The sequence below is a fragment of the Nelumbo lutea genome, chromosome 1, assembly GCF_056320005.1.
Source record: "Nelumbo lutea isolate HS-2025 chromosome 1, American lotus-T2T, whole genome shotgun sequence".
NCBI lineage: Eukaryota > Viridiplantae > Streptophyta > Magnoliopsida > Proteales > Nelumbonaceae > Nelumbo > Nelumbo lutea.
In genome coordinates, this window is record NC_142684.1 from 130,451,562 (window position 1) to 130,477,541 (window position 25,980).

The 25,980-nt window shown below is 38.6% G+C and overlaps 1 protein-coding gene across 1 annotated transcript; it reads left to right on the forward strand.

Annotated features, from left to right (window-relative positions):
- The first annotated feature begins 1,862 nt into the window (after positions 1-1,862).
- On the forward strand, positions 1,863-24,559 carry IPT9 (isopentenyltransferase 9). Its single transcript, XM_088942160.1, has 11 exons — positions 1,863-2,272; positions 2,406-2,459; positions 3,464-3,506; positions 4,163-4,271; positions 5,005-5,203; positions 5,626-5,845; positions 13,494-13,588; positions 13,765-13,859; positions 19,242-19,317; positions 23,865-24,004; positions 24,080-24,559. Exons 1-11 carry the CDS (start codon positions 2,015-2,017, stop codon positions 24,156-24,158), a joined length of 1,368 nt encoding a protein of 455 aa, XP_088798286.1. The 5' UTR covers positions 1,863-2,014; the 3' UTR covers positions 24,159-24,559.
- Positions 24,560-25,980: the final 1,421 nt, after the last annotated feature.

Here is a 25,980-nt window from a genome sequence, read left to right on the forward strand (position 1 = left end):
CGAAGACATCGTTGGAGTCAAAGAAGGCGAGAGACCACAGATGCAATTGTCGTGAACTACGCAGGTTAAGCGATTGGTGCCTGGTGGAAAGAGAAAGCATGCATTTTAAAGCTTACATTCTTGTGCTCGTACAACTTTCATTGATCACCGCAATGTACGAACTTGCTCGTACAGATTTCATTTATTGTTTTCAATTCATTGGTCACCGTAGTGTACGAACTTGCTCGTACAACTTCAACGGCGGTGGCACCTCGCCATCGTTGGCTGCTCTAGTTCACTTCAACAAAGGCGTGTTCGTGGATCAAGTGTTGATGGATCCGACTTTACGTGCACCTGTGTTCATGGGTTTGAGTTCATCAATTAACGTTTTTGTTCTTTATGAAGTTAATCCAATCGTAGTTCAAGTGTTATTATGGTTCAGTTTTAAGGTAGAAGACGATGAACAGTATTTTATTTTGAAGGATAAAATTTTAAGAGTAAATTGCAAAGACCTCCCGTATTATGAGATTTGTGACAAAGACCCCCTGTACATTGTTTTGTGTACTATTACTGCGAGACAAAAACAAAATCACTGCTTCTCTCTCTCCCTCGATCTCTCTTCTTCCCCTTCCCCTTTCTCTCCTCCCCTTTCTTCTTCCCGCTTTCCCCCTTCCCCTTGCAGAGAAACATTTGCAAAAACTGTCTTCTTTGCCTCAATCGAAAAGGACTGCTACATGGTAATTGATTGCAGATGTTTTACCGAGAAAGATAAATAGAAATATTACCCTTATTCATGTGAATTAATTTTAATTAATATTTGAAATTATTTAATAAAATAAATTAATTAAAAAATAAAAGGGATCAAGACTCAGGAGGAGTTCGAGCACATGGCGAGGCAGATTAGAGTTTTAACCCATCAGACTCTTCAGAGAACATTAAGTAGGGGGTGCGTAGGTTAAGCTGTACTATTTCAAAGCTGCTCTGCTTACTTTCGCTTGATTTCAAAGCTGCTCTGATTTTGATGGGAGGCGTTATTGATCTCAACACCGTCACCGACGATGATGACAATGCTTCGGCGGTGGTCGAGTGTGGACCTGCTTCGTTTTCGTCGCCGTCGCCTTCGTCGACTTTGGCTTCCCCCGCGTCCGCTTCACTGTGCTCGTCATCTTTGTTGCCGTCGATGGCGGGGGGTGCGGTGTGTTTGGAGTTATGGCATGTTGTGCAGGGCCACTTATATCGTTGCCGGAGAAAGGGAGTATTGTCATGTACTCGCCGCAGGGGCACCTGGGTCGAAAATGACTGCTGGTAATTGCAGATGTTTCTCTCCTCCCCTTTCTTAATCCAGCTTAACCTTCCCCTTTCCTCTCTCTCTAGTATGTCGCAGCTTCTCTACTGCAAAATCTGGATTTAGCCGAGTGTGGGGAGAGAGGGATCGAGAGCGACTCATTTTCCAGAGAAAAAGCTTAATCCACCGATGACCAAATTGGAAACAGTGGCAATAATCGTTGGAGTACTGGCGGCGTTTGCTAAAGAGAAGAAAGGGAAGGTGATAAATGGATTTCTTCCGTCCTTTCATTTCGGAGAGTTGGGAGAGAGAAAGAATGAGAGAAGACGGTGAGGGGAGGAAAATAGAAGAGAAGAAAAGGAAAATAAAAGGTTTAATAGGTTTTAAGAGAAAAAGGGTAAAAATGAAAATAAAAAAATTTGATAGAGTTTTGATAATTTAATGCATTTCGTCAACTAATTAAACGGTTAAGGGGGGTCTTCGTCTCACGGTCATAGTATAGAGGGTTTTTTCGCAAAAAAAAATACAGAAGGATCCCATAATACACAGGGGTCTTTGTAATTTACCCAAATTTTAAAGGGACTAAAAAAGTTTGAATACAATAATAATACGTTTGAAAGTTTAAGTTACACCAATTTCAAAGTTCAGGGTATTAAATTGGAATTTTTTCCATATTTTTTGAGCCAGTGAGCATCAATTTGCCCAATCCTCACTTCTCTCTCTCGCTCGCCCGCTCTCGCATTTTCTCAAATGAATTGCGGGCTTGGATTGCGGGCATGGGGTCTAAGGCTGGTTTCCACCGCGGAGCGACCTCTTCCCAGATGTCCTACACTTTCGTTTTCTCGCCGTTGTACATTAGCTACCCGCTGCACTTTAGACTTGAAGCAGAAGAGGAAGAAGGAGAAGGTTCTCGTAGTCTCGGGCCCAACTGGCGCTGGAAAAAGCAGGCTCGCCTTGGAGCTTGCAAAACGCCTCAACGGAGAAATCATTAGCGCAGACTCCGTGCAGGTTTGCATTTTCTCCGCCCTCAAAAACAAGTAGCTTTTTTTTACTCTTCTATGCAGCTGGATATATAACGCATTGATTTGGTAAAGGCACGTATTTATTTATATTTAATAATTCGATGTGACATGTGGTACAGGTGTACCGCGGACTTGATATTGGTTCGGCAAAGCCTTCCTTGAGTGATAGAAAGGTTCTAAATTTCTACTCTCACAAGAATTATGTTGAATTGATGAATTCTTGATACTGTATTTTTGTTATCCATACTTCAAGTGAACCACGTATACTTATAGAATCTTCACCTTTGAACTCTGCTCTATTGTTTGCTTTTCTTTATGAACGCCTAGCATTTATTAGGAAAAATATATTTTAACACAATTTGTAGCACGGAAGTTGAGAATGGAATTTGTTAAGTGAGCAGATAGATCATGTTTCTAATGCCGACAAGAGTTCTAAGAATTTTGAGACCATTTGATTTCAAGAAAATTTCAAATTTTCAACATTTCAAATTTCTATTACTGAATTTTTATTAAATTTCGAGCTAACTGCAAAAATTAATGTTTTAATTTCATGTAGATGGGATTGAAGCTGACATTGAGATGGAAGGCCTTTGCGTAGTAGGTCTTATCATTTGTACATTTTGAAATTTTTAAAGAACAGAACATATAAACGTGAAACATTTTTAGCAATATAGTAGTTAGATTTCTGATTTATTAGAATGGATTTTCTTGTTAAAGTTTTTCTTTTCCTTTTTTTTGAATTAATAATAAGGTCAAAATGGATACTGTTAATGGAAATATAAGATATATCGCTATCCCATCATTCTAATAACTGGGGTAGGGGATAACAACCTATATGTCTGAGCATACTCAAATCGGATAAAATAGAGCCACAATACAATGATATCCTGGAACTATAGTTCCCCTGTAGAGAGATGTTCTCCCAACTCTCTCCCTAGCCACACTATAGTCTTAATCTATGGTGGGAAGAAAACTTTTATCAACTTACTTTAAAGTGTTGATCTTTAAGGAAATTACAACATATAATGTATCTATGACAAAGGTTTTGTTGTGATGTTTCTAAGTTTATTTGCTGCTCATCTATCTTTCTTGGAGTCTATGTTATCTAGAACTTAGCAGCCTCATTTGTTACACATGCTCATGTTTTTCTTTACTTTTATTTATGTTGTTTTTGCAGGAAGTTCCACACCATTTGGTTGACATATTGCATCCATCTGAAGGTATTGCCTACAATTTGGGTTTAGTTCATAAAGCCATATTAACAAGAAATTTAACATTGGCATTACCTCAACTGCATGTGCTCTATAATTCCTTTATTCTCTTTAATCAGATGAAATGGAGCTTACATTAGAGATCAGAAGATGCCTTGTCATAATTGGTGCTTTTTGTTATTTCCTTCTGATATCCATACATCAATTTGTAAAAATGCCGAAGGTAGAACTGTATCCAATCTACCCTTCCCAAGATCCCAGATGGCTGGGACCAACATTGGATAATGGCCTAATTATCAAAAAAAAAAAAAAAAAACACATTGGATAAAGGCCTTTTTTGTCCATAAATCAATCTGTCAAGATTGTGAATTTGTGATAGCTTAGAGCATTAGCATACACAATGAACTTTTTCTTGCATCTTAATTTTGCAAATCTTTGTGTGCATATATACCTGTAAGACATAATGCCTATGTTATGTAAAATACTAGCATGGGTCATCATTAATACATGTAAAACATTTTGCAAATCTCTGTTACTTGTACTAATTGGTGGTTGTATTTTGGTTGCTTACAAAATGCTTTTACTTTCTTTGATCTTATGAGGTCAACATTCTTCAATGTACTTTTATCACCTATCTGGAACATAATGTTATTTTCTCCTTCTAGAGTATTCGGTTGGACAATTCTTTGAGGATGCAAGGCAAGCTACAAGAGAAATTCTTGAAAATGGTCGTGTACCAATAGTTGTTGGTGGAACTGGATTATATTTACGATGGTATGTTTTGGCATGCCTTTCTTGTGCAAGTCAGATGCCTTATAAAATTTGCACTGCTTCTGAAACTTGGAGGCTAGTTATGTTCTTCAAATGACTAGCATACACAGAACACGATGTGCATGTGTTCCTGAAACCTGGTTGCAGGAATATTCTCCTACTGTGAGTTTGATCTTTCTGAAAAAGGGGGAAAAAGAAGGAGAGAGATTGGTAGAGAAGTCATGTGGGGATAGCATAGCCACTATCTACAATAAGCCTGATTTATAGGCATATGACTGTAATTTTTCTTACAAGGAAATCAGTGACTCCACCTCCTGTTAATTGAGGTATGGGTTGTGGCTGAAAGGTGAAGTAATGGATCTTCCTATAATCTTATCCTGGTAGTCTGGTACCTTCTTCAGACCTATACAAAATGACCTTAACGAAAGAAGAACATGCCTTTCCAATACCCTTCACAACCATAAGACATTCTCACATTACCCAGGTCCGTTGGCTGCTCTAGGAGTGCAAAAAGGAAATCATCATGTGGAATTTGAATTTCTTTATTCAGCATTCCTGTGATAAATCTCTTTGTACTTTCTCCAATTATTCATTTGCCTCTACCAGTATGTTGAAAAGAGATAAAGAGCATGATTTTTCTTTCATCTTCAATTTTAGTTACTTGTCCTCTAAGGTACTTAGTTTGGAGAACTAATTGGTTGCTGCATAATGACAATAATTTCTATTAAAATGGAAGGTATATTTACGGAAAGCCAGAAGTCCCAAAAGCATCTCCCGAGATTGCTTCTGAAGTATACTCAGAACTCATGAATTTACAGAGGGATGGGGACTGGGATGCAGCTGTGCGATTGGTTGTGGATGCAGGTGACCCTAAGGCTCAATATTTGGCTTCCAATGACTGGTATCGGCTTAGACGCAGCCTTGAGATTATCAAGGTTAATTGTTGATTTTTTCTTTCATCTTCCTGAACCTTGGAATTGTGAAAGATATGCTATGTTTTGGGTTCTTTTAAGTAAAAACTATGTTATGGGTATAATTAATTGATACTTATTTTTTTTCATTTATTTTATCAGAATGTACTTTTGTCTAGTTTGATTGTTTTCTTTTAGGGCTTGATAATTGCTTATAGAATTAGTATTGCTTTATTGGAAGAACAGGATTCTGCTGTTAGTCCACGTAGGTAGGAATGAATGATAGTGCAGATGTTTAGAAATATTTTTTGTTGAATTTTGAATAATTTGTTATTAGTATATTATTTATTTATTTTTTGCAGCATGTTTGAATGATTACTTTATACAATGTATAAGGTAATTATGTGAATCCTTTCTTTTTCTTTTCCTTTTTTGGCTCATTTCAGTCTAGCGGATCACCTCCATCTGCTTTCCAAGTACCATATGATTCTTTCAAGGAGCAGATAAATTCAAAAATGTCAGATCATGATGACTCCTTTTCTGCTGATACACTTGGAGAAAATCTTTCAGAGGATCTGGACTATGACTTCATTTGCTTTTTCCTTTCAAGCCCAAGGCTGGATCTGTATAGACTGATTGATTTGCGCTGTGAGGATATGCTTATGGGTATTCTTTGCTACTCAGCAGAACTGCAGTTGTATTCTCCTTACACTTTTCTTGTTTTATTGGAGGATCTTTTTATACATGCTTTCTTTTATGATTTGTTGTATCAGATAGATGCTTATATTCTTTATTTTATTTTTGTGCAACTGATTACTGTATTGTTTGATAAGTGATTTTGTGAAGATTCCCATTACAGAGCACTGCAGTTCAAACCATTTTTGTTAAGGCATTTGCTGTATTCTATCTTCTATTAAATGATATTTTGCATGACATTGCTTTTGGTTAGTGAGATTTGTGTTATTGGTTTTCATGGCATAACTGTTTCCTTTTTATTTTTAAACAAGGTAAGGTGTTGTTTTCTCAAGTTATAGTTAAATAGTTTAGTTTTCAGTGAACATATCTGGAAAAAGGAAGAAGCCATTACTTGGTGTAATAGTAAAACCTTGGGCTGGCAAGCTTGAGAATGTAGGTTGGAGTCCGAGATTGGCCACTTTGTGCAAAAAATGCCAGGGGTTAGGACCATATCCAGTACCCCTCCCAAGACCTCAGATAGCTGGGGCCAACATTGGGTAATGCCCTTTTTCATATCTAGAAAAAGGAGGCCACATAAAAGGTTAAATTTGTATGATAATGGCAATCAACATTCAACAAAGACACTTTGTAACTCATCACCTTTTAAGCACAAAAAGTGAGTCAAAAGTGAAATTGGGGCAATGCTCTACTTTCTGAAAGACATGTAGGTTGACAACTTAGACTAAAAGTGGAGCCAAGTCACTGCCCTCCTTAGAGCCACTTCCTTGGCATGAAAGCATTGCTCAAAGATTTAGGATTTTTTTGTCATTCCAAATGGATAATGGCCTTTTTTAACTCCAAATGGCCAAGATAACACCAAGAGGGATGATAGTCCAGGCTGCCTTTCCCCCCTTTACTAAGGTTTTGAATTGACAACCTGACCTCAAATCCACTAACGAGTTGGAAAAGCAACATTTCAGGCCAAAAGAAGGTAAGAAATGGATCAGATCGTGGGGCTTAAGCAACAAAAATAAGAGATAATTTTCTATTCTGAAATCTTGGGGGCATAGTGCATAAACTGTTGATGGAATGTGCATCCCCTTTGAGGAAGATTATCCTTTGTTAGATACTTTCTCTAGGTACATAGTATTCGCACCATGAAATTGGGATTTGAGATTAGGGTGGTTACTTAGGGTTCAAAATCTCTTTACTTGGGAAAGATCCACTACCTGAAGATTTAACAATCTAAGCAGAGGCGGTTCAGGTGTATCTCAAATACAAGTCCAATTATCAGAAGAACTGGGGGATGGATGACAGTTATTGTCTTTGGAAATTGTGAAAAACTTTGGAAAGCACTCCATGAATGTCTATTTTTATGCCAACAATTCCTCCAAAAATGTACCTGTTGGAATAATGTTAAAATAACTTAGTTGCAGTTGTTAGGGCCTGTTTGGCTAATTAAAGTGTTTTTTATTTCGTTTTTTATTTCTGTTATGTCTGTTATTGTACTCAGGGGCACAAGGGTCTTTTCCCTTGTTATTTATGTCGCCCTATATATAGTAAAATAAACACTGGCGCCGCCAGTACTGTTACATTGCAAACCTTCTCTCTTTCTCTCCTCTCTTCTCTTCTCTTCTCTTCTCTTCTCTTTTCTTCTCTCCTCTTCCACTTATCTCTGGCCGGCTACACTGTCAAGATGGTATCAGAGAGGGAATGCTGATTAAAAGAGAGCAGATCGATCAACCCTACTGTCAAGAGAAGATCGATCAACCCAAAGAACAAATCGAACAGACTAGCAGAAAGGAAATCTGATTCTGGACTACAGAATAGCTACGACTGGTACAATTCTCCCTATTTTTTCTCTTCTTTACTCTCCTTGGTCATGTGGTGAGTGAAAACCCTATGAATCTGGGGTGGCTAAATACTGTCGAACCTGTGTAACCCTAGTTTTCTTGGATCGTGTGATCCTGTTCATGTGTTAAGACAACTGTAGGTCAATGCTGACCTGTCTTCTCAATGGTTTGAGTTGACTATAAGTAAGAAGGATCTCTCCTGCCTGAAACTGCCGAATATTACCTCAATTTTGGTCAGAATTTGGTACTGTTTGTGCTCAATTTGGTTGGTAAACCCGAGTGTGTGGGTGTGAACTGGGTAGAGCATTGTTTTGTGGAATAAGGAGGGGTCCTAAGTCCAGTGTGTGGGACTGATTAACTGCTTGACCATGTTGACTGAGAATTCTGCTACTTTAGAGATCTTAGGGAGCTACAATGGAGTGAGTGGGGGAATGGATATGAGCTTTCCCATGGCTGTCATTCCCTTTGATGGTCTGAATTACCTTGAGTGGTCTAGGGGGATAAAACTCTACATCACTGCTAGGGGGCAAATAGGATACATCAATGGGAGAGTAAAGGAACCAAAGTATGGAAGTGCTGAGCATGATAGGTGGAACCAAGAGAACAGTATGGTGATGTCTTGGCTCTTGGTTTCAATGCTCCCACAAGTAAGGAAGACTTTTATGTGGGCTGAAACTGCTTGTGAGATATGGGAACAAGCGAAGTCCACTTACTCAGAACAAAGACACTATGCCAAGATATATCAACTACAAGCTGAATCTTCTACTTGCAAGCAGGGGGAGAGGAGTCTCTCAATGTACTATTCTGATTTGACATCAATATGGAAAGAACTTGATCACTATCAGAATGTGAATTGGAAGTGTGATGAAGATGCAAAGGCCTATAAGTCACTTGTATCACAGCAACGCGTGTTTGCCTTCCTCCTAGGGCTGAATCCGTCATATGAGTCCATCGGGGTACAGATCTTGGGTAGTAAAAACTTGCCATCAGTCCAAGAGGTGTATGCCTTGGTGTAGTCAAAAGAAAGCAGAAGTGTGATGAATGGTGTAGAAGGGGAGTCAGTTGCCCTAGCGGTCCGGGGAAATTCAGATACAAATGTCGGAGGTAGCTCTAAAAGCGGTGACACTCAGAAAAAATCAGAAGATAAAAGCAAGCTTTGGTGCACTCACTGCCAGAAGACACAACACACTAAAGATACATGCTGGGATCTCCATGGAAAACCTAAATGGGCACAGGATTTGGGTAAGAAGTCAGCACCGGATCAGGGCAAGAAACCAGGCCAGCAGAATCAAAAAAGGTATAACTCAGCTAATATGGCATCGACAGAGACTAGTCCTTCCGTAACTCAGGAGAGACATCCCGGTTCTGACCCTAAGGAAGATATTATCAACTCCTTCCGTGAACATTTGGAATTGTATGGTAGGACTCTCTGCCAGGTGGATTCTGGGCCTACTCCTACCTCATTTGCGTCTACATCAGGTAATGCCACAGCCTTCCATGTGTCATCTCATACTACTGATTCACCTTGGATTATTGACTCCGGAACCTCAAATCACATGACCGGTAAGTCAAATTTGTTCCAAACATATAACCTTCTCTCTGGGAGAGATAAGGTAAGACTGGCTGATGGTTCTTTTTCTACCATAGCTGGCCGAGGCACAATATCTCTCCCACTTGGCCTTGCTCTTCCTAATGTCCTGCATGTTCGAAATAACCTATTAATTTGTTGTCCATTAGTAGTATTACTCACTCTTTGAACTGCTCAGTCACATTTTTTTCGTCTTCATGTGTGTTTCAGGATCTGACCTCGGGGAAGACGATTGGTAGAGGAAGCATGGTGGATGGTCTCTACATGTTGAAGAATAATGCTGGTCTAGTGGCGACTGAGTCCACAAGTTCGTCGAGTGAGAGTCAGGCCTATTTATGGCATAGTCGTTTAGGTCATATTTCTTTTGAGTCGTTAAAAGTTATGTTCCCAAAGTTGTTTGAGTCCTTGTCAGTGAGTCAGTTACAGTGTCAAACTTGTCAGTTGAGTAAGCATTGTAGAAGTTCTTTACCGTTAAGAAATAAAAGATCTGAATTTCCATTTCATATTGTTTATTCTGATGTTTGGGGCCCTGTTACTCTACCTACTGCGGCTGGCTATAAGTATTTTGTTACTTTGATTGATGATTATTCTCGATACACTTGGGTTTACCCTATGCGATCTCGAGATGAAGTGCCACAAATTGTGAAAGATTTTCAACGCTTGGTGTTCACTCAATTCCAAATGGAAATTCATATTTTCCAGTCGGATAATGCAAAGGAATATTTCCATAGTGATCTCACGAAGTTCTTTGCTTCGAGTGGGTCACTTTAGCGAAGCTCTTGTGCCAGGACACCCCAACAAAACGGTGTGGCTAAACGAAAAAATCGTCACCTTCTTGAAGTTGCTCGTGGCTTGCTGATTCATATGAATGTGACAAAATAGTTCTGGATGGATGCAGTGTTGTGTGCGACATATATCATCAATCGCATGCCCTATCGTGGTAAACTTGACCCTCGGGCTATACCTTGTGTTTTTCTTGGTTATCCTTCATCTCAAAAGGGGTATCGTTGCTATGATCCCATTGCCCACAAGTACTATGTTTCCATTGATGTCTCATTCTTTGAGAGTCAACCGTTCTTCTCGGTTTCTCCTCAGGGGGAGAGTAAGGTTGAGGAGAAACAGGCGAAGACTCAGATTCAACTACCTCCTTTACCCGATCCTCCTCCGTTCCGGGTTTTTCATCGTCGCCATAAGAGCTAGTAGAGTTCAAGAGTCGTGGAGCCGTACACTATGCAACCAACATCATCGGATTCACCCGAGGCAGATCCATCTCATCAACCAGGTACACTTGCTCCCATTGCTCCTTTAAATGTTGATTCACCTGTCCCCAATGATCTTAATATTCCTATTGCTAAGAGAAAGGGTGTTAGATCTTGTACCACTAATCATCCTATCTCTAACTTTGTGTCCTATGAGCATGTTTCACCTTCGTACCGTGCCTTTCTCTCCTCTGTGGATGGTGTTCCCATCCCTAAGACCGTGGCAGAGGCTTTGTCAAAACCTGAATGGACAGATGCCATGCAAGAAGAAATTGATGCCTTACACAAAAATGGTACGTGGGAGTTGGTAGATCTTCCTGAGGGGAAGGAACCAGTGGGGTGCAAGTGGGTGTTCACAGTGAAACACAAAGCTGATGGAACTGTTGAAAGGTACAAGGCTAGACTGGTAGCAAGAGGCTTCACACAGGTATATGGAGTGGACTATGCAGAGACTTTTGCTCCAGTAGCGAAGATGAACTCCATCCGGATTCTCCTTTCCTTGGCAGCAAATCTTGACTGGGATCTTCACCAATTGGACATCAAGAATGCATTCTTGAATGGTGACTTGGAAGAGGAGGTGTACATGACCCAACCCCTAGGGTTCTGTGCCAAAGGCAATGAACAAAAGGTGTGTAGGTTGAAAAAGTCCCTATATGGGTTGAAACAATCACCTCGGGCTTGGTTTAGTAAGTTCCATTTAGCAGTCCAATAGATGGGATTCAAACAATGCCAGTCAGATCATACCCTGTTTGTAAAAAGAGGTGAAGGTAAAATTACAGCTCTTGTTGTGTATGTAGATGACATAGTGATCACAGGAGATTAGGAGGCTGAAATCCAGAGACTAAAAAAATTCTTAGCCACTAAATTTGAGGTGAAGGATCTAGGCCCCTTACGATACTTTCTTGGAATTGAAGTTGCCCGCTCTCACAAGGGCATCTTTATTTCCCAACGGAAGTATGTACTAGATCTACTAGAAGATACAGGCAAGTTGGGGGTAAAACCATCTGATTCACCTATTGAACCTAATCACCATCTGGGAGACAGTCAGGGAGAGTTTTTGAAAGATGTAAAGATGTTCCAAAAACTCGTGGGGAGACTTCTGTATTTGTCTATGACCAGGCCTGATATTGCCTATGCAGTGGGTGTCCTTAGTCAATTCATGCACAGCCCGATGACAACTCACTTTGAGACTGTAGAGAGGATCTTGAGATATCTCAAGAAGTTTCCTAGAGCTGGTTTGTTGTTCCTGAAACACAGTCACTTAAAAGTGGAAGTATATACTGATGCTGATTGGGCAGGAGCAGTCAATGACCGAAAGTCTACCAGTGGTTATTGTGCCTTTGTAGGAGGAAACCTTGTCACATGGAGAAGCAAAAAACAAAGTGTGGTGGCTAAATCCAGTGCTGAAGCAGAGTATAGAGCAATGACTCATGGGGTTGCGGAAATTATGTGGATAAGAAATCTGTTAGGTGAACTGGGTTTCGCAGTAAGCAATCCTACGTCACTCTACTGTGACAATAAAGCTGCCATCAATATTGCTGCTAATCCAGTTCTACATGATAGGACGAAACACATTGAAGGGGACAAGCATTTTATCAGAAAGAAACTTGAAAGTGGAGAAGTGTGCACACCATATGTCAGCTCAGAAGAGCAACTTGCAGATATCTTCACCAAAGGTCTTCATCATGTGCGGCACAAAGATTTGTGTGACAAGTTGGGTATGATTGACATCTATGCTCCAACTTGAGGGGGAGTGTTGGAATAATGTTAAAATAACTTAGTTGCAGTTGTTAGGGCCTGTTTGGCTAATTAAAGTGTTTTTTATTTCGTTTTTTATTTCTGTTATGTCTGTTATTGTACTCAGGGGCACAAGGGTCTTTTCCCTTGTTATTCCTGTCGCCCTATATATAGTAAAATAAACACTGGTGCTGCCAGTACTGTTACATTGCAAACCTTCTCTCTTTCTCTCCTCTATTCTCTTCTCTTCTCTTCTCTCCTCTTCCACTTATCTCTGGCCGGATACACTGTCAAGAGTACCCTTGAGCCATCCCCTAATTTGTTTTTGACACCTTTGAGGAAGGAAGAGTGGGTTTTCTCAGTTTCTTTCTAAAGGGAGCACTTTTCTCAGCTTATTCTTGATTGCTAATGGCTACCTAGAATTTACTTATTTTTTAGTTACACTCCCAAAATTTATGTAAACTTCAATTGGGGTGGAACCACACTTCATAAAAGATTCTGGAAACTGGTGCATCCCGCATTATCATCATCATCATCATCCAAGCCTTGTCCTAACTACATGAATCCCGTTTCACTGGTCCATTCTGTAAAATGGTGCATCCCCATCTAAACATAAAAGAGGACCATGCCAAAAACAGCAAACAGTTCAAACAACTCAATGATATTACATGGATAAAATTAGAAAGCAGCTCTAAACTCTGTGACTTTACTAGTGAGCTTCCTGAATTCCTCCTTGCAACTAAATAACTCAAAGTAACTGGAAATTACTGAAAGTTCATTACTGGAAATGGGTACTGAAACCAGTCACAGAAAACTCTTCTGAAGCCAACTAAAATTGGTTTTGAGTGGGCTGCACCTCAAAAGAGCCTTCCCCAAGGCCTCATACCACATACAAGGTTGGATAGTTCTTGTAGGTTCAGTTACATATCTGCAAGCTGCAGCAAATTAACTATGGGTATATAATTTCTTTTTTAGGAAAGAATGTCAAGCATGTGGCAACATTTTATACTTAGGAGGTTGTATGTATCATAATGTGAATTATGCAATAGATGTATTTGATATCAATTAAAGGATAGTAACTCCCATCAAAAGATTGACACATAACCAATCTAAAATTATTTCTTGATTCTGAGCATGAGTAATTGAAATTTACTGTTTGATTTACAAGTCAGGACTTTAGTGACAATACGTTTCAATTGTAGGAAGAGATGGAATCCTGGCTGAGGCCACATGGCTTCTTGATACAGGTCTTCTTCCAAATTCAAATTCTGCAACTCGAGCTATTGGCTATAGACAAGTATGTTGAAGATTATCTGAGTGTTTATTTTGTTGGCTTTTTAGAAGCTATGTGCACTGAAACCATTCTTTTTCTGTTTTGTCATTGCATTTGATGACATAACTTCAATCTAAACCATTCAGAACTTATGTATGACTACACTATTGAATTCGGTATGTATTATCTATTTACATCAGGCTATGGAGTACCTAGTAAAGTGCAGGCAGCAACAGGGCCACAGTTCTGCTCAAGATTTCTATGCCTTTCTGTCAGAATTTCAGAAATCATCTAGGTAATGCATGCTCATCTACATTTGTTACATTTTACCAGATATTTCAGTCCTATTTGTGAATTTGTGAAGCACCTATTATAACAAGAAGAGAAACCAACTTCATAGTTATAGGGGAAGCTTCATTTTATTTTGGTATTAAACATCTTCAGATGATTGAGCATGTTTGACTTGCAATGAACAGTTATGGGAGCTCCATCCTCAGATGGTCATAGGATACCCTTGTACCCCCCCCCCCCCCTCCAATTGAAACATGAAAACCAAATTGCACCCTGGGATAGAACCCAGTACTTAGCTGGAACACAGTAATTGCTTGATTCATTGATGCTGGTGATTTCTGGGCTGCTTTGGAATGAGAATCAGTGTAATGAAAGAGGTCTTCGTGGAATTTAGCGGAGGAGCTCTGGAGAGGGTGATTGGTTAGAGAAATGTCTGGTAGGGTGTTTCGTTAACTCTTAACCTGACGAGTTAGAGGTTCAGAGGTGGGTTCGATCAGAGTGGAGCTTGAAAGAAGTTCAGGTGAGAAAAATAAATGCAGGTTTCTTTCTTTTTATTTTTTGCAGTAAGGAAGAGGCAGATGAAGTTTTAGGTCGAGAATCAGTTAGTTTTAGAACGCCTGATCTCAGGTTGGGTAGATGGAATCCAGTAGTAGGGCAATACGAGAAGTGGGGCATTGGAGTCTGGTTTGTATAAACATTTTCGGGATCCCCCTTCATGTCTGGAATCTGATTACGTTCTGTGCTGTGGGAAACACCTGTGGATGTTTCAGAAGAATTGATACTAGCACATACAAGTTGAAGAATCTGGTTGCATCAAGAATCCTGGTTGAAGTTGAGGACATTCACTTGGTTCCTCTGAGTCTAGCGTTAAACTTCACTAGGGAGTGGTATGACTTGAGGGTGGTGATTGAAGGTTGCATACTGCTACAATGACTTGAGGAGGACCTAGTGGTAATGCTGAATTGAATTCAGGACTTTGTTTGTCTTGAAGAGGAAAAGGGGGAGTTGCCGTTTTAGGATACTGGGAGTTTGAAGGAAGAATACAATGGGAGGTGAAGAGACAGGGAGTTGGAGAGTCACGTGGAGGAGAAAGGAGATTCTGGAGAGGTGGGAGGGTAAGAAAGGAATTTTGGGGTAGGAGATGAAAGGGTGTTAGCCGAGTAGGGACACCTGGCAGGAGGAGGCTTTAAGAAGAAGGTAGTTCCCGAAAAGGCTGTATGAACCTTTTTGAGATTGAACTTGGAGCAAAGAAGTGTGACCCATGTGGCTAACAGAGAATTGTCATTGACTATAGGTGTCCAAGTGACAACAAAGGGGCTACCATATTTTAAAGGCAAGGCTTTTGGAGTCAAATATTTAAAATATCTTAAGAAGTATGGAGCATGTGGCAAAAGTAAAAATGTGTTGGGAGATAAAGGCATATTGGGAACTCGAAAGGGGAGTTTTAAAAAGAGAAAAAAGAGGAAGTGGTGGTTGGCTGTAAGATTTCAGCGAAAGAATGTTTTGACTATTGGCCTTTTGGAGGTTGCTGATTTTAATGTTCGAGTGAAAGGGCCTTTCTTGGAGATTAGCATAGGTGAATCATTTTTGAAGGAGCTCTTCAATGGCAAGTTGGGTGAGGTAAGGTTAGATGCCCTACAACTTGATCCAATTGAAGGTCAACTTCCCCCTTTCTTCGTTCTCTGAGTTGGGATAGGAGAGTAGGGATCTTGGAGATGGAGTCGGGAGAAGGGGATGTGAGTAGGGGTGGATTTGAGCTAAGCCGAGCCGAATATCTAGCTATTCAAGCTCGACTCACCAAAAACTGCGAGGCTCGAGCAATATTCGAGCTAGAGATATGAGCTCAAATTTGGCTCGACTCAAAAGCTCATATAATTTCAAGCTTGGCTTGGCTTGAGCTTGATTGCAAGCTAAATTTCCTATAAAAATAAAAAAAAATTATACATATAAAAAATTATTATTTTTTATTTTACATATAAAAAAATTATTATTTTTTATTTTCATATAAAAAAATTAAAAATTAAAAAACTAGTTATTATTATATATAATAAAAATATTATATATATAATATTTTTATTTATATATTATTTTTTATATGTACAATACTTTATATATATATATATATATATATATATATATATATATATATATATATATAAAAGCTTGATGCTCGAAGCTCGGTTTAGATTGAGCTTTTCACGAGCCGAGCTCAAATAGCTCGTGAAAAGCTCAATTCGTGTCCACCCCAAGATGTGAGCAAGCTTAGGGTGTTAGCGGTTGAAAAGGGGGGGGGGGGGGGAGAACACGAGACCATGGAATGGGAGGTAGAAACTCACCTGAGGTTCAACTTGAATGATGGGAGATTCACTAAAGGAATGAGACGGTGAACACGGAGAGTTGGAGAAAAGAAAAGAGAGCTTGTCTGCAACTTTTCCTTTCAATGAATGCATAACATGCTAGGGTGCGTTAATGGAACAGAACTTAGGGATTGTAGAGTTTAATTTAATTCAGTAATCTTTGTTGTGCAAAAGAGAGAGTAGAATCGGTTGAGGAGATGATGATGAGACGAACCACAATAAAGGAAGAAGAAGAAAGGTAGGTATTTCAATTTTGATGCATGGTCGTTAGTGTTAATACTTCATTGTTATTTTCCTTCATAGAAACAGAGGAAGGAATGATCTTTCTTTCCATCTGCTTTCCTGGGTCTGGTCACAAGTTTACTGTTGCCACCGGTTGCTGGGGTCTGGTCACTGACTGGTTGAGGGGTTAGTCTGGATGAGAAAGAGAATGGGGAGGGGAAGGTCAAATGAGAGACAGAGATAAGAGAATGGATTTTGCTTTTGGGATTTGGGCTTTGTGATTTAGAGCCGGTTCAATTGAGTGAACCGCCGTTAGAGGTGTGAAACCATCAGTTTGGAATTCAAATTTATTTGGATTACGTGTTTATTCCTGATTAGAGGGTACACTCTCTCTGTGAACCCAAGGGTCTACTCAATGCGATCTCCATCCCTATATGCCATTCCCCTAGATAAGCTATCTGCCAATTTGTTTGCTGATCTTGGATCCAGAGGAATGAGGTGTTCACTCTTTCTGCCAAAAACCTAGGCCTAATGTAATGCAACAACTGCTAAGAACCCTTACCACCATCTCCCATCCATTCAATGACCACCTTGGGTTGCCCTCTCCTTGCACCTGAGAGCAACCAAGAGAACACATCAACCTCAGATTCTGAAGCAAGAATACAATCTCCACTCTGGTGTAGTCCCCAGTACCTATGGCACCACAGTAAACCAATAAAATTTTGTTCTTATCATCTCCATGGTAAAATCTGCCCTTACTTCCCTTCACTGAGGGCAATCTTGTGCTTATGGCCTTGTAAGTCTCAGTGAAAAGTTGACAGACTTTTTTCATGTGATTTTTGCCAACCCTTCCCTTTTTTCTGTTTGCTCTTCAATATCTTTCAAAGCTATTCAGATATTCATCTTTCTTTCACATCTCCAGTGTTTTGTTTTTATTTAATTCTTCTAAAAGGGGCAAACATATGCCCCATGTCAGCGCTGTGCATGTTCCACCAATGCTTGCCTATGTAAGCAGCCATGTGAACCAAATAAAATATTTTGATACAAATTGATACATGGCCTTCATGAAAAGGGATATATCACTGATATATCATAAAAAACTTATAGCTGGTTGAAAATATTGTCCTTTTGGGAAATATTGAAGAATGATTTGAGAAACTGTGAAAATTTTTGAAGAACCCTCATGAAATGTTAAAATAAGAATGATTATGCACTCATATTAAAAATCTTATGAAACATATCTCTTTATAACCAGATAAAACTTGGGAATAAATTAGTCATACTGTGCACACTACCAAAAATGTAACAAATGTTGGGGGTGTTTTAAACCATAGGTTCCTCATAAGTGATAACTATTCATGACTAGTGAGAAGTAGTATTCCTGGCTAGGGAATTGGGAGTTGGGCATCTTTAATATTGGACCTATGGTAGCAGTGAAGGCAATCCAGGTCCATCTTGCATAGGAATTTTCAGCAATGAGGAGGAAAGCATCATTGCACTCTACTCAGGTCTAATTGGAGTTGGGCACTCATTCAAAGCTGAAACTATGGATGTTATGGAAGGGATTCAAAAGGCTAAAGATCTGAATATCAGGAAGTTGTTAACTGAAGGTGACTCTAAGCTTGTAATTAGCTGGCTCCAGCAAGAGGAGGAAGATGGATGGTGGTGCTACATTTTTGAGAAGAGGAAAGCGGTTAAATTGCTACAAGGGGTAGAGCTGACTTGTAATTGGGTCAAAAGAGATGCACATGCTTTTGCTCATACACTTGCTAAACAAGGGGTGGGAAGGAATAATTTAGTTTGGGCCGTATTGTAATTTTCTGTTGGGGAGGGCTAAGAGTGTTTCTCCCTCCCATAATTGATTCTGTTATTGATAAAAAAAACTATTCATGACTAGTGTGTTGATACATTTGATCTAATTTATTAGAATTCATCATATACACTTTCGGGTGTATTTCAGGCTTACTGGTCTTCTTGAAACCTTAGGAAGATCAGATTGATTACATAGTGGCATCTGAACATGGTAAGTATTGTTGTTCATCTTCAAATAATTTGTAGATTTACTTGGACATTCAATGCAGATTTTCAAGATATCCTTATGGAGTAACATATATCTTCAAGGAAATATACTCAGATGCCATCATTTTGTCTGTGCACTGTTCTTTCAATTTCTTTCTCTGCATTTCTCTACTCAAGAGGTGTTCATGGTTTGGTTAACCAAACTGTGAGCACATATTTGAAACTGAACCAATTCAGTCGTTTTTTTTTTTTTTTTTTAATTCAAACCAAATTGGAACTGAATTAATCGGTTAACTGGTTGACCAGTTTGGTTTTTTGGTTTATACACGTGTGTGCTGGTCGGTTCAGTTAATTACAGATTTTTAATAGTATCTGTTTCGTTTTTTTTTAAGTTTTCTGGTTTTTCATGAGCACCCGTACTCTACACCATAAGAAATTTAATTGCACCTTATGATAACATACTCCTTTCACTTTGTGTTGATTTTCTATGTTCTATGTCCTTGCCTCCTAATACTTTGTAAAATTTGCACTTTTGATGATACACAAAAAAAGGCAATTGTGGGAAGTGGTTTCTTGTATAGTTATAGCTCTCTACCTATGGAGGAACTGGCCTTTAATGCTTTATTTTATTTATTTTTTTATACATCCTCTAATGTAACCCTTTTTCTATATAATGAGCTACAAGGTTACTTTTCTCTCATAAATAAATAAATAGGAAACTTTAGAGATTAACTGTCATTTATCAAAAGACATTGTAGATTAACTGTCGGCATGAACTTTTCTCGCAGAAACTTTGCAAAGAGGCAAATGACATGGTTCCGTAATGAGCTTATTTATCACTGGCTTGATGCTTCACGCCCACTGGTATGTCATTTATATACAAATATCTACTTTTTTTGCCCAAAACAACACTAAGATCACTGTAAATCTAGAGAAATATCACCCCATCATCCATCTATAGATGACTTTCATGCATATTTTTCAACTATTTATCTGCATAGAAAAGCATGCAGAAATTTTGATGCATTTAAGCATGTCTTTCCTAACTGAGATATGAAAGAAGATCTAATTTTAGGTTCTGTGTGTTGGGTCTGTGTATTTACAATTACCCTTTCTCTCTCTCTCTCTCTCTCTCTCTCTCTCCCATCTCCACAAGCTGTTTGACTGCACATTGAATCTCCATAGCCATTCTCCAATGCAGTGTTCACATCTCTCACTGATCTGATCTCTAGGCCCCCATTTTCTATAGAGCTACAGATTTTCTTCCAGTTTACCAAGTGACATTTTGATTCCTCCTTCCATCCTCTTCCACAAAAAGTTTCTCATTCTCTTTTCCAATGCTGCTGCCCACTTGGCTGGGGTTGGAAATAAAAATAAATAGAATACAGGAAGGGATGACAACACACTTTTAATTAGATTGACTTTTACTCCTTTGGACAAGTACTTAGTCTCCCAAGATGCTAATTTTCTATCTACCTTCTCCAGTATGGGCTCCCAGATGGCCTTTGATTTGCAGTTTTCCTCCAAAGGCATGCCCAAATATTTGAAGGGTAGTTTCCCCACTTTACAGCCCCAGTCATCTGCCTACTCCTTCAGGTTTGTCACCTCCCCAACAGCCATCAATTCACTCTTCAAGATGTTAATTCGCAGACCTGTTACCACCTCAAACCATCTCAATATTGCCTTCACATTCCATAACTGATCCCAAGCTGCATCACAGAAGAAAAGGGTGTCATCCGCAAACTGTAGTAGTGTTACTTCCTCTTCTCCACTGCCCACTTTGAAACCTTCTAATAGCTCTCCCATCTGTTCTCTCTCTACCATCTTATAGAGAACTTCAGTCACACAAATGAATAACAGGGGAGATAGAGGGTCCCAAACTAGCAGAAGGCCAAATTACATCAGATCACCAATCAAGCAAGAAAAAACAAAAAAAGAAACTCTTTTGCACAACAAGCTTACAAATTACAACTCCCCACCAAGCCCTGCTCTGCTTTTGCCAAAGAATCAGCCAGCATATTAAAGCTTTCCTTGGCATTCAGAGTGGTGCCTAGTGATTTAGCCGGCCTCACCTGTCATAAGCCTCCTTGGTACCCACCCTCATGGGGGTGGCTTTGACAGTCACCTAGGCATTCTGCTCTCCAAGAATTTCCATTACCCACTGGCCCAGAGAAACTTAGGGTTATGTTATCCCCATGATTGCTGGCAACTCCACCTACTCCAGAAGCTCTTGGGTTCCCAAGACAGAAACCATAAAAAATTTGGCTTGACTCCTCCTGAAGGAGGGGACCACCTGCAACCCTCTTAACATATCATTGAAGGAGGCACCTTTAAAGTCTTCACACCGAACAACCCAATGAGCACTGAGCAGCCCTAATCTTTATTGGTCAAAAGCTTTCTCCACATTCCTATACTTTTCTTCGAAGATCCTTGCATTTCTTTCACCCCACAGATCCCATAGCACTGACCCGAAAGCTAGCTGTCATCCAAATCAGAATTTTTTGTTTCCTAATGCTCCTTTCTCACCAATCTGTTTTAAACAAATCAGCTACTTCAGCAGGTGCCATCCAAGTCTTTCCAAACAGCCCAAAAGCTAGTTGCCACAGCCTAGAGGTAATAGGAGCAATGCAATAGAAGGTGATTAGTATTTTGCCCCACTCTTCCAACATGTAAAGAGACTGGGCCAAATGGGCCCTAGTATCTTTTCTTTTTTTTTTTTTTTTTGATAGTTATCCCTAGTATCTTTTCTTGTAGTATGTTTTTATTTATCTGTTAGCTAATGGCTAATGGGCCTGTTATTTCTTTTTGCTAGTTCTCTTTATGTTACTGCCTAGCTGACCGCCCACTTAAGGGTATACTTGTAGTTATGCTAAGATTGAAGTTTAGTAAAAGGATTAGAGAAGGGAGGGAAGAGATACTCGAACTCTTCTTCTTCCTCTTCTTTTCTCCATCTTCTTTCTTTTGTGCTGCTGTTCTCTTCTTTTCTTCCTCTTCTCTCTCTAATTTTTCCAAGTTTACATCAGTTTTAGAGGACTGATTTACATCTCAACAAAAGATACATACAAGGAGAAAAAGCCCAGAACTTCCATCTTTGTTGAAATTTTTGATAGGATTTATAATTTGGTTGACAGGCTCCCAACAAAACATCTTCACTTACGGAGAGATAGGGTTATACCAAACCTTCTTTATAGGAAAGGGTCTGTTTTCAGTGGGTGGGTCAAAAGTCTTAAAAAAAGCACAAGTTGCCCATTGTGGTCGGTACCCAAACCCTTTCATCATTCCCCACCAGAGATGGATTAACTTCCTGAAGTAGATCCAAAAGGGGAATTAGCTTGGTTGTTTCAGGGTCCATCAAAGGTCTTCTCAAACCCAAATCCCACACCAAACCATTTCCCCCCACAGTAACCATTTCAGCAATTGCCTTGTTTTCAAGGTTGACAGATTCTAGGGAAGATCTGACACAAGAAACTATTTACCCACCCAATATCTTCGTAAAACTTCACCTCTTGTCCAAACATTGTGCCATATCTTATGTGCTGCATATAGGTAGGGAGTAAAGCCAAAATTGTCTTCCAAGGACTTCTTAAAGTTGCAACCCTAGCTGGCCTAGAGTCTAACTATTTGGGTGCAACCCATAAGTTCTCCTAAATATCAAATGCAGTAAAGCTGCTTTTCCCTTGGGAATCTCCAAAGCCACTTCCCTAACAAAGCCAAATTCCTATCCTGCTTCCCAGATCCTACCAACTTCTAACCCACACAACTCCTTTGGTTTGCACACTTCTTCCTACCTTAAAAGATGACCACTCTTATTCTCCTTTGGGTCCCATAAAAAGTTGTCAGTTATTTTTTCAATCCTCATCACAACTCTCACCAGGGCTTTAAAAACTGACATGAAATACACCGGAAGGTTGGACAAGGCAGACTTGATTAAAATGAATCTCCCTCCTTTAGAAATATAATTCTGTTTCCAGTACTCTTGTTGGATAAGAGGGAATTAACTAGTTAAGGGATAGGTCTGTATTGGCTGATAGGTTGCATTTTGCTAAGGGTCCGATATGAGGAACATATCAAATTCATATGTTCCATTTCTTTTCATCAGTATCAGGCTGATACGGGCCTGCATCAGACTGTTTTAGGTCTGTATTGGCCAATACAAGCCCGCTACAGTTCAATACGCTATATGTATCGACTGATACAATGCAAATTTAATATACTTCTCTCATTTAGGCAACTTTTGATTTTCAAATTTAATTTCCCTTTTTCTCTCTAAATTTTAGTAACTTTCCTAATTCAAACTTAATTTACATCACCTTTAATTAAGTGTTACATTGAACAACGCATCACCTTCCTAATTAAGTGTTATATTTAATGACACGTCATTAAAGGCATTATTTAATTTCCAAATTAAACTAAATAATACATTTAAGACTATTGAAGGAAAATTATCAAATTTGAATGTTACAAAATTTGTCTATTAAAAATCACAAGTAGGAGCTAAAGAGACTTGAACCCTAGTTGTTCATTTGTATTAACTACAAATCAATCACTACGCCATGCCCTTTGTGCTTGTCATGTTAACATGCATGTTAATTCTTAATTAAGCTCTCTTTTTAGTGTATGGTTGTCACTAAATTCTATTATTAGAATATATATATATATATATATATATATATATATACTAATAAATATTAATATAAATTATATTGATTTTTTAAAATTAAGGTATATATATATATACACATTTGATCTCTTCCACCATTTTTCATTGGGTTACCCTTTGTGTCACGATATCCCACACTTTATATAAACCATTAAAATATGCTTTTTTAATTACCAAAATAATAAAGTATGTTTTTTATGTTTAAATAACTTATTTATAGTCATATAAAAATCATATTTATTGTTATTAATATGGTTTTTTAGGATTTATATGAGTTTCCTAGCGTATCTTGATTTTTTGTCGGTATCCAAAGTATCTTGATACGTATCTTAAAATTGCCTTTCCGATGCACCATGCATTTCGGATACTTTGTACCTTGTTCTTGATGTTCATTATTTATTGTTTCTGCTAATGGTGCACTTGTAATTGCAAATCATGGCTGCTCAAATAAAATATTTGTTAAATGGAAATCTCATGCAAGTTTTTCTATGATAGTAAAAATAAGGAAAAATATGTAAAACTGAGAGATAAGCCATTCTGAGGAGACACAAATATGTACATAAGTTAGATCTCCGTATGATTTATACTAAAGTCAACTACAAATTTTGAAATGATTTTGAATACATTTCTATAATTTATCCCTGGTTGACACTGGGCAGGCCTTGATATCCTAAATGATATAGGAATAACTTGAAACTCATAAAATCAAGTGGGTTCCTTTTATTGCTCAACATTGGAACCTTGCTTGTAGAACAGAACCCACAGATTCTTTTTTTTATTATCCAATGACCAAACAGGAAATGTAATGGTGCCTGAATCACTTAAGTTTAAGAAAGATATATCCAGTCACAGGGAAATTTCTGAATTGAAGGCTTACCGCACTAAAAATAGGTAACAATTAGGGATACTTGTACTCTAGTTCTGATATTAGTTCAAAGTCACTCAATGGATTCCTGTGTTTTGTAGGCACTTCGTTAGGAGAGAAGATTGTTCTGTTATTTTGGATTGGATAAGAAGAACACAAACAATGGAAGTTGTTCATTAAGTTGATTGTGCTTGGTTTTTGACCCTGAGGCATGAGACACAGTTGGGGTAGGGAGCTTAACCTACTTAAAATCACTTCGAATGTGAGCTTGTGAGGTATTATTGGTTTCTTCAGTACAGGTGAAGTTCAAAGGCTTTTCATTTAGTGGGTTTCAAGTGAGAAGATGAAAGCCTTCTTTTGCAGTGGCTGATGAAGCTTCTATTTCTGAGGTAGGCACCACAAGTTAGATTGGTTTTCTTGATGACATTTTGATGCAATCGGCAGGCCTTCCCTGATATAGAAGTCTAAATGTATTGGGATGGTAATGTTAAGTTGTATTTTATATAATTATCAAAAAAAATTGTATTCTAATTTCTACATTGGTTCAATTTAGGCAAAATCTATAGTGCATTCTATGAAAATTGTTGGAACGTGCCTCAAACATGAACAAGCTAGTGATAAAGCAACCCGTCATAATGAGATCTTTAATAGTGTTAAAGTTTTTTGGTGGTAACCGGTAAGTACACCTTTTGGAACGCGAATGTACACATGAACCAATGAAATATATCATGTGATGTCTTTAACATAAATGGTTGAAATTTTTATATAACATGCAACAAACATTTGAAATGTACAATATTTAGGACTTTTCAATTATCTTTGATCATTATCGTTTTTTCAGTATTTGTTATAAAAGTTCAATTAAAACCCAAAAGGAGCAAAGTGGGAAGAATCCAAGCCCTAATGTTATAGTTTATTTATCCATTTTTATTATAAATTATTCTCTAATTAGTACATTTGAAAGAATAAGAGATCCATCATATGGATGGTCGAGCCCTGTAGGTAGGTTGGGCAAAATTTCAAAAATTTTTCTCCCATCTAGAAATCGCATTCTCTGTTTTAGAAAAATTGCATTTTTCTAGGATTAATCTTGAACCAAGAATCGAACCAAATCTGAATCAAAACAGTAAGAGAGGGATATGCCTAATACGAAAAAACAGTATCATTCAATGAAAGTGTTCATGTTCAAAGAAATCTCAAAAAACTGCTCCCACTGAAAATGACACAATGTAGGGTGGAGCAGAATCAACAGTGTTCTTCTCAAGAACCAAAATCCTTCAGCAAGAATTTGATGGAGGCTGTGAGCACGACTTCATATCAGCATTTTCTCCAAAGACTGATATCAAGAACTATTCTTGATCGCTCCTACAAAAACTGGAGATCGAATCGGCAGTAGGCGGTAACTGGAGGAGAATATAGGGAGAAGATGGCGCAATCACATTGTTGTTGTCTTATCTCTATGTGATCTAAGATCTGATGAGTGTTGGAATGACCTGAATGGTTCGCCCCCTCCTTTTATGGACTTAAAGAGATCAGCTCCTAATCCCATTACGAGTTTTCTAATTCAAATCCTTATTTGAATCTAGACTCTCTTTAAGTGATAAGGATAAATCCTTATCTTATTTGCAGATTAGATCAGCTCTCTCCTAATCTCATTAGGAGGTTTCTAGATCCAATTTGGATTTAGACTCTCTGAGTGGATAGGGTAAGACCCTATCCTATCTACTGATTCAAATCCCAGATCCGCCCCTCTTTAATTAGTCAAACTAAACCAGTTCGAAATGGGATTTAGGCCCAATAAGTCTTATGTGCTCAGTGGCCTTCCAAACTGCTGCTCAGTTGGGCTTCTTTGTATGGCGTGGAACCCAAACATTGATCTACATATCAGCCACATGGGTTCAGCTCAGTCTCTGTTATAAGGCCTGGCCGAATTCACTAAAAAGACAATGAACCCCCTGAGGCCCATTACATGAGCTCCTAATGGGCCCAACACTTACACTAA

Excerpts from the sequence above, each read along its gene's own strand:
- IPT9 (XM_088942160.1), top strand. The coding sequence starts at position 2,015 with ATGAATTGCGGGCTTGGATTGCGGGCATGGGGTCTAAGGCTGGTTTCC. Across the intron at positions 2,273-2,405 it reads TTAGCGCAGACTCCGTGCAG|GTGTACCGCGGACTTGATAT; the intron begins GTTTGCATTTTC and ends CATGTGGTACAG. Across the intron at positions 3,507-4,162 it reads CATATTGCATCCATCTGAAG|AGTATTCGGTTGGACAATTC; the intron begins GTATTGCCTACA and ends TTCTCCTTCTAG.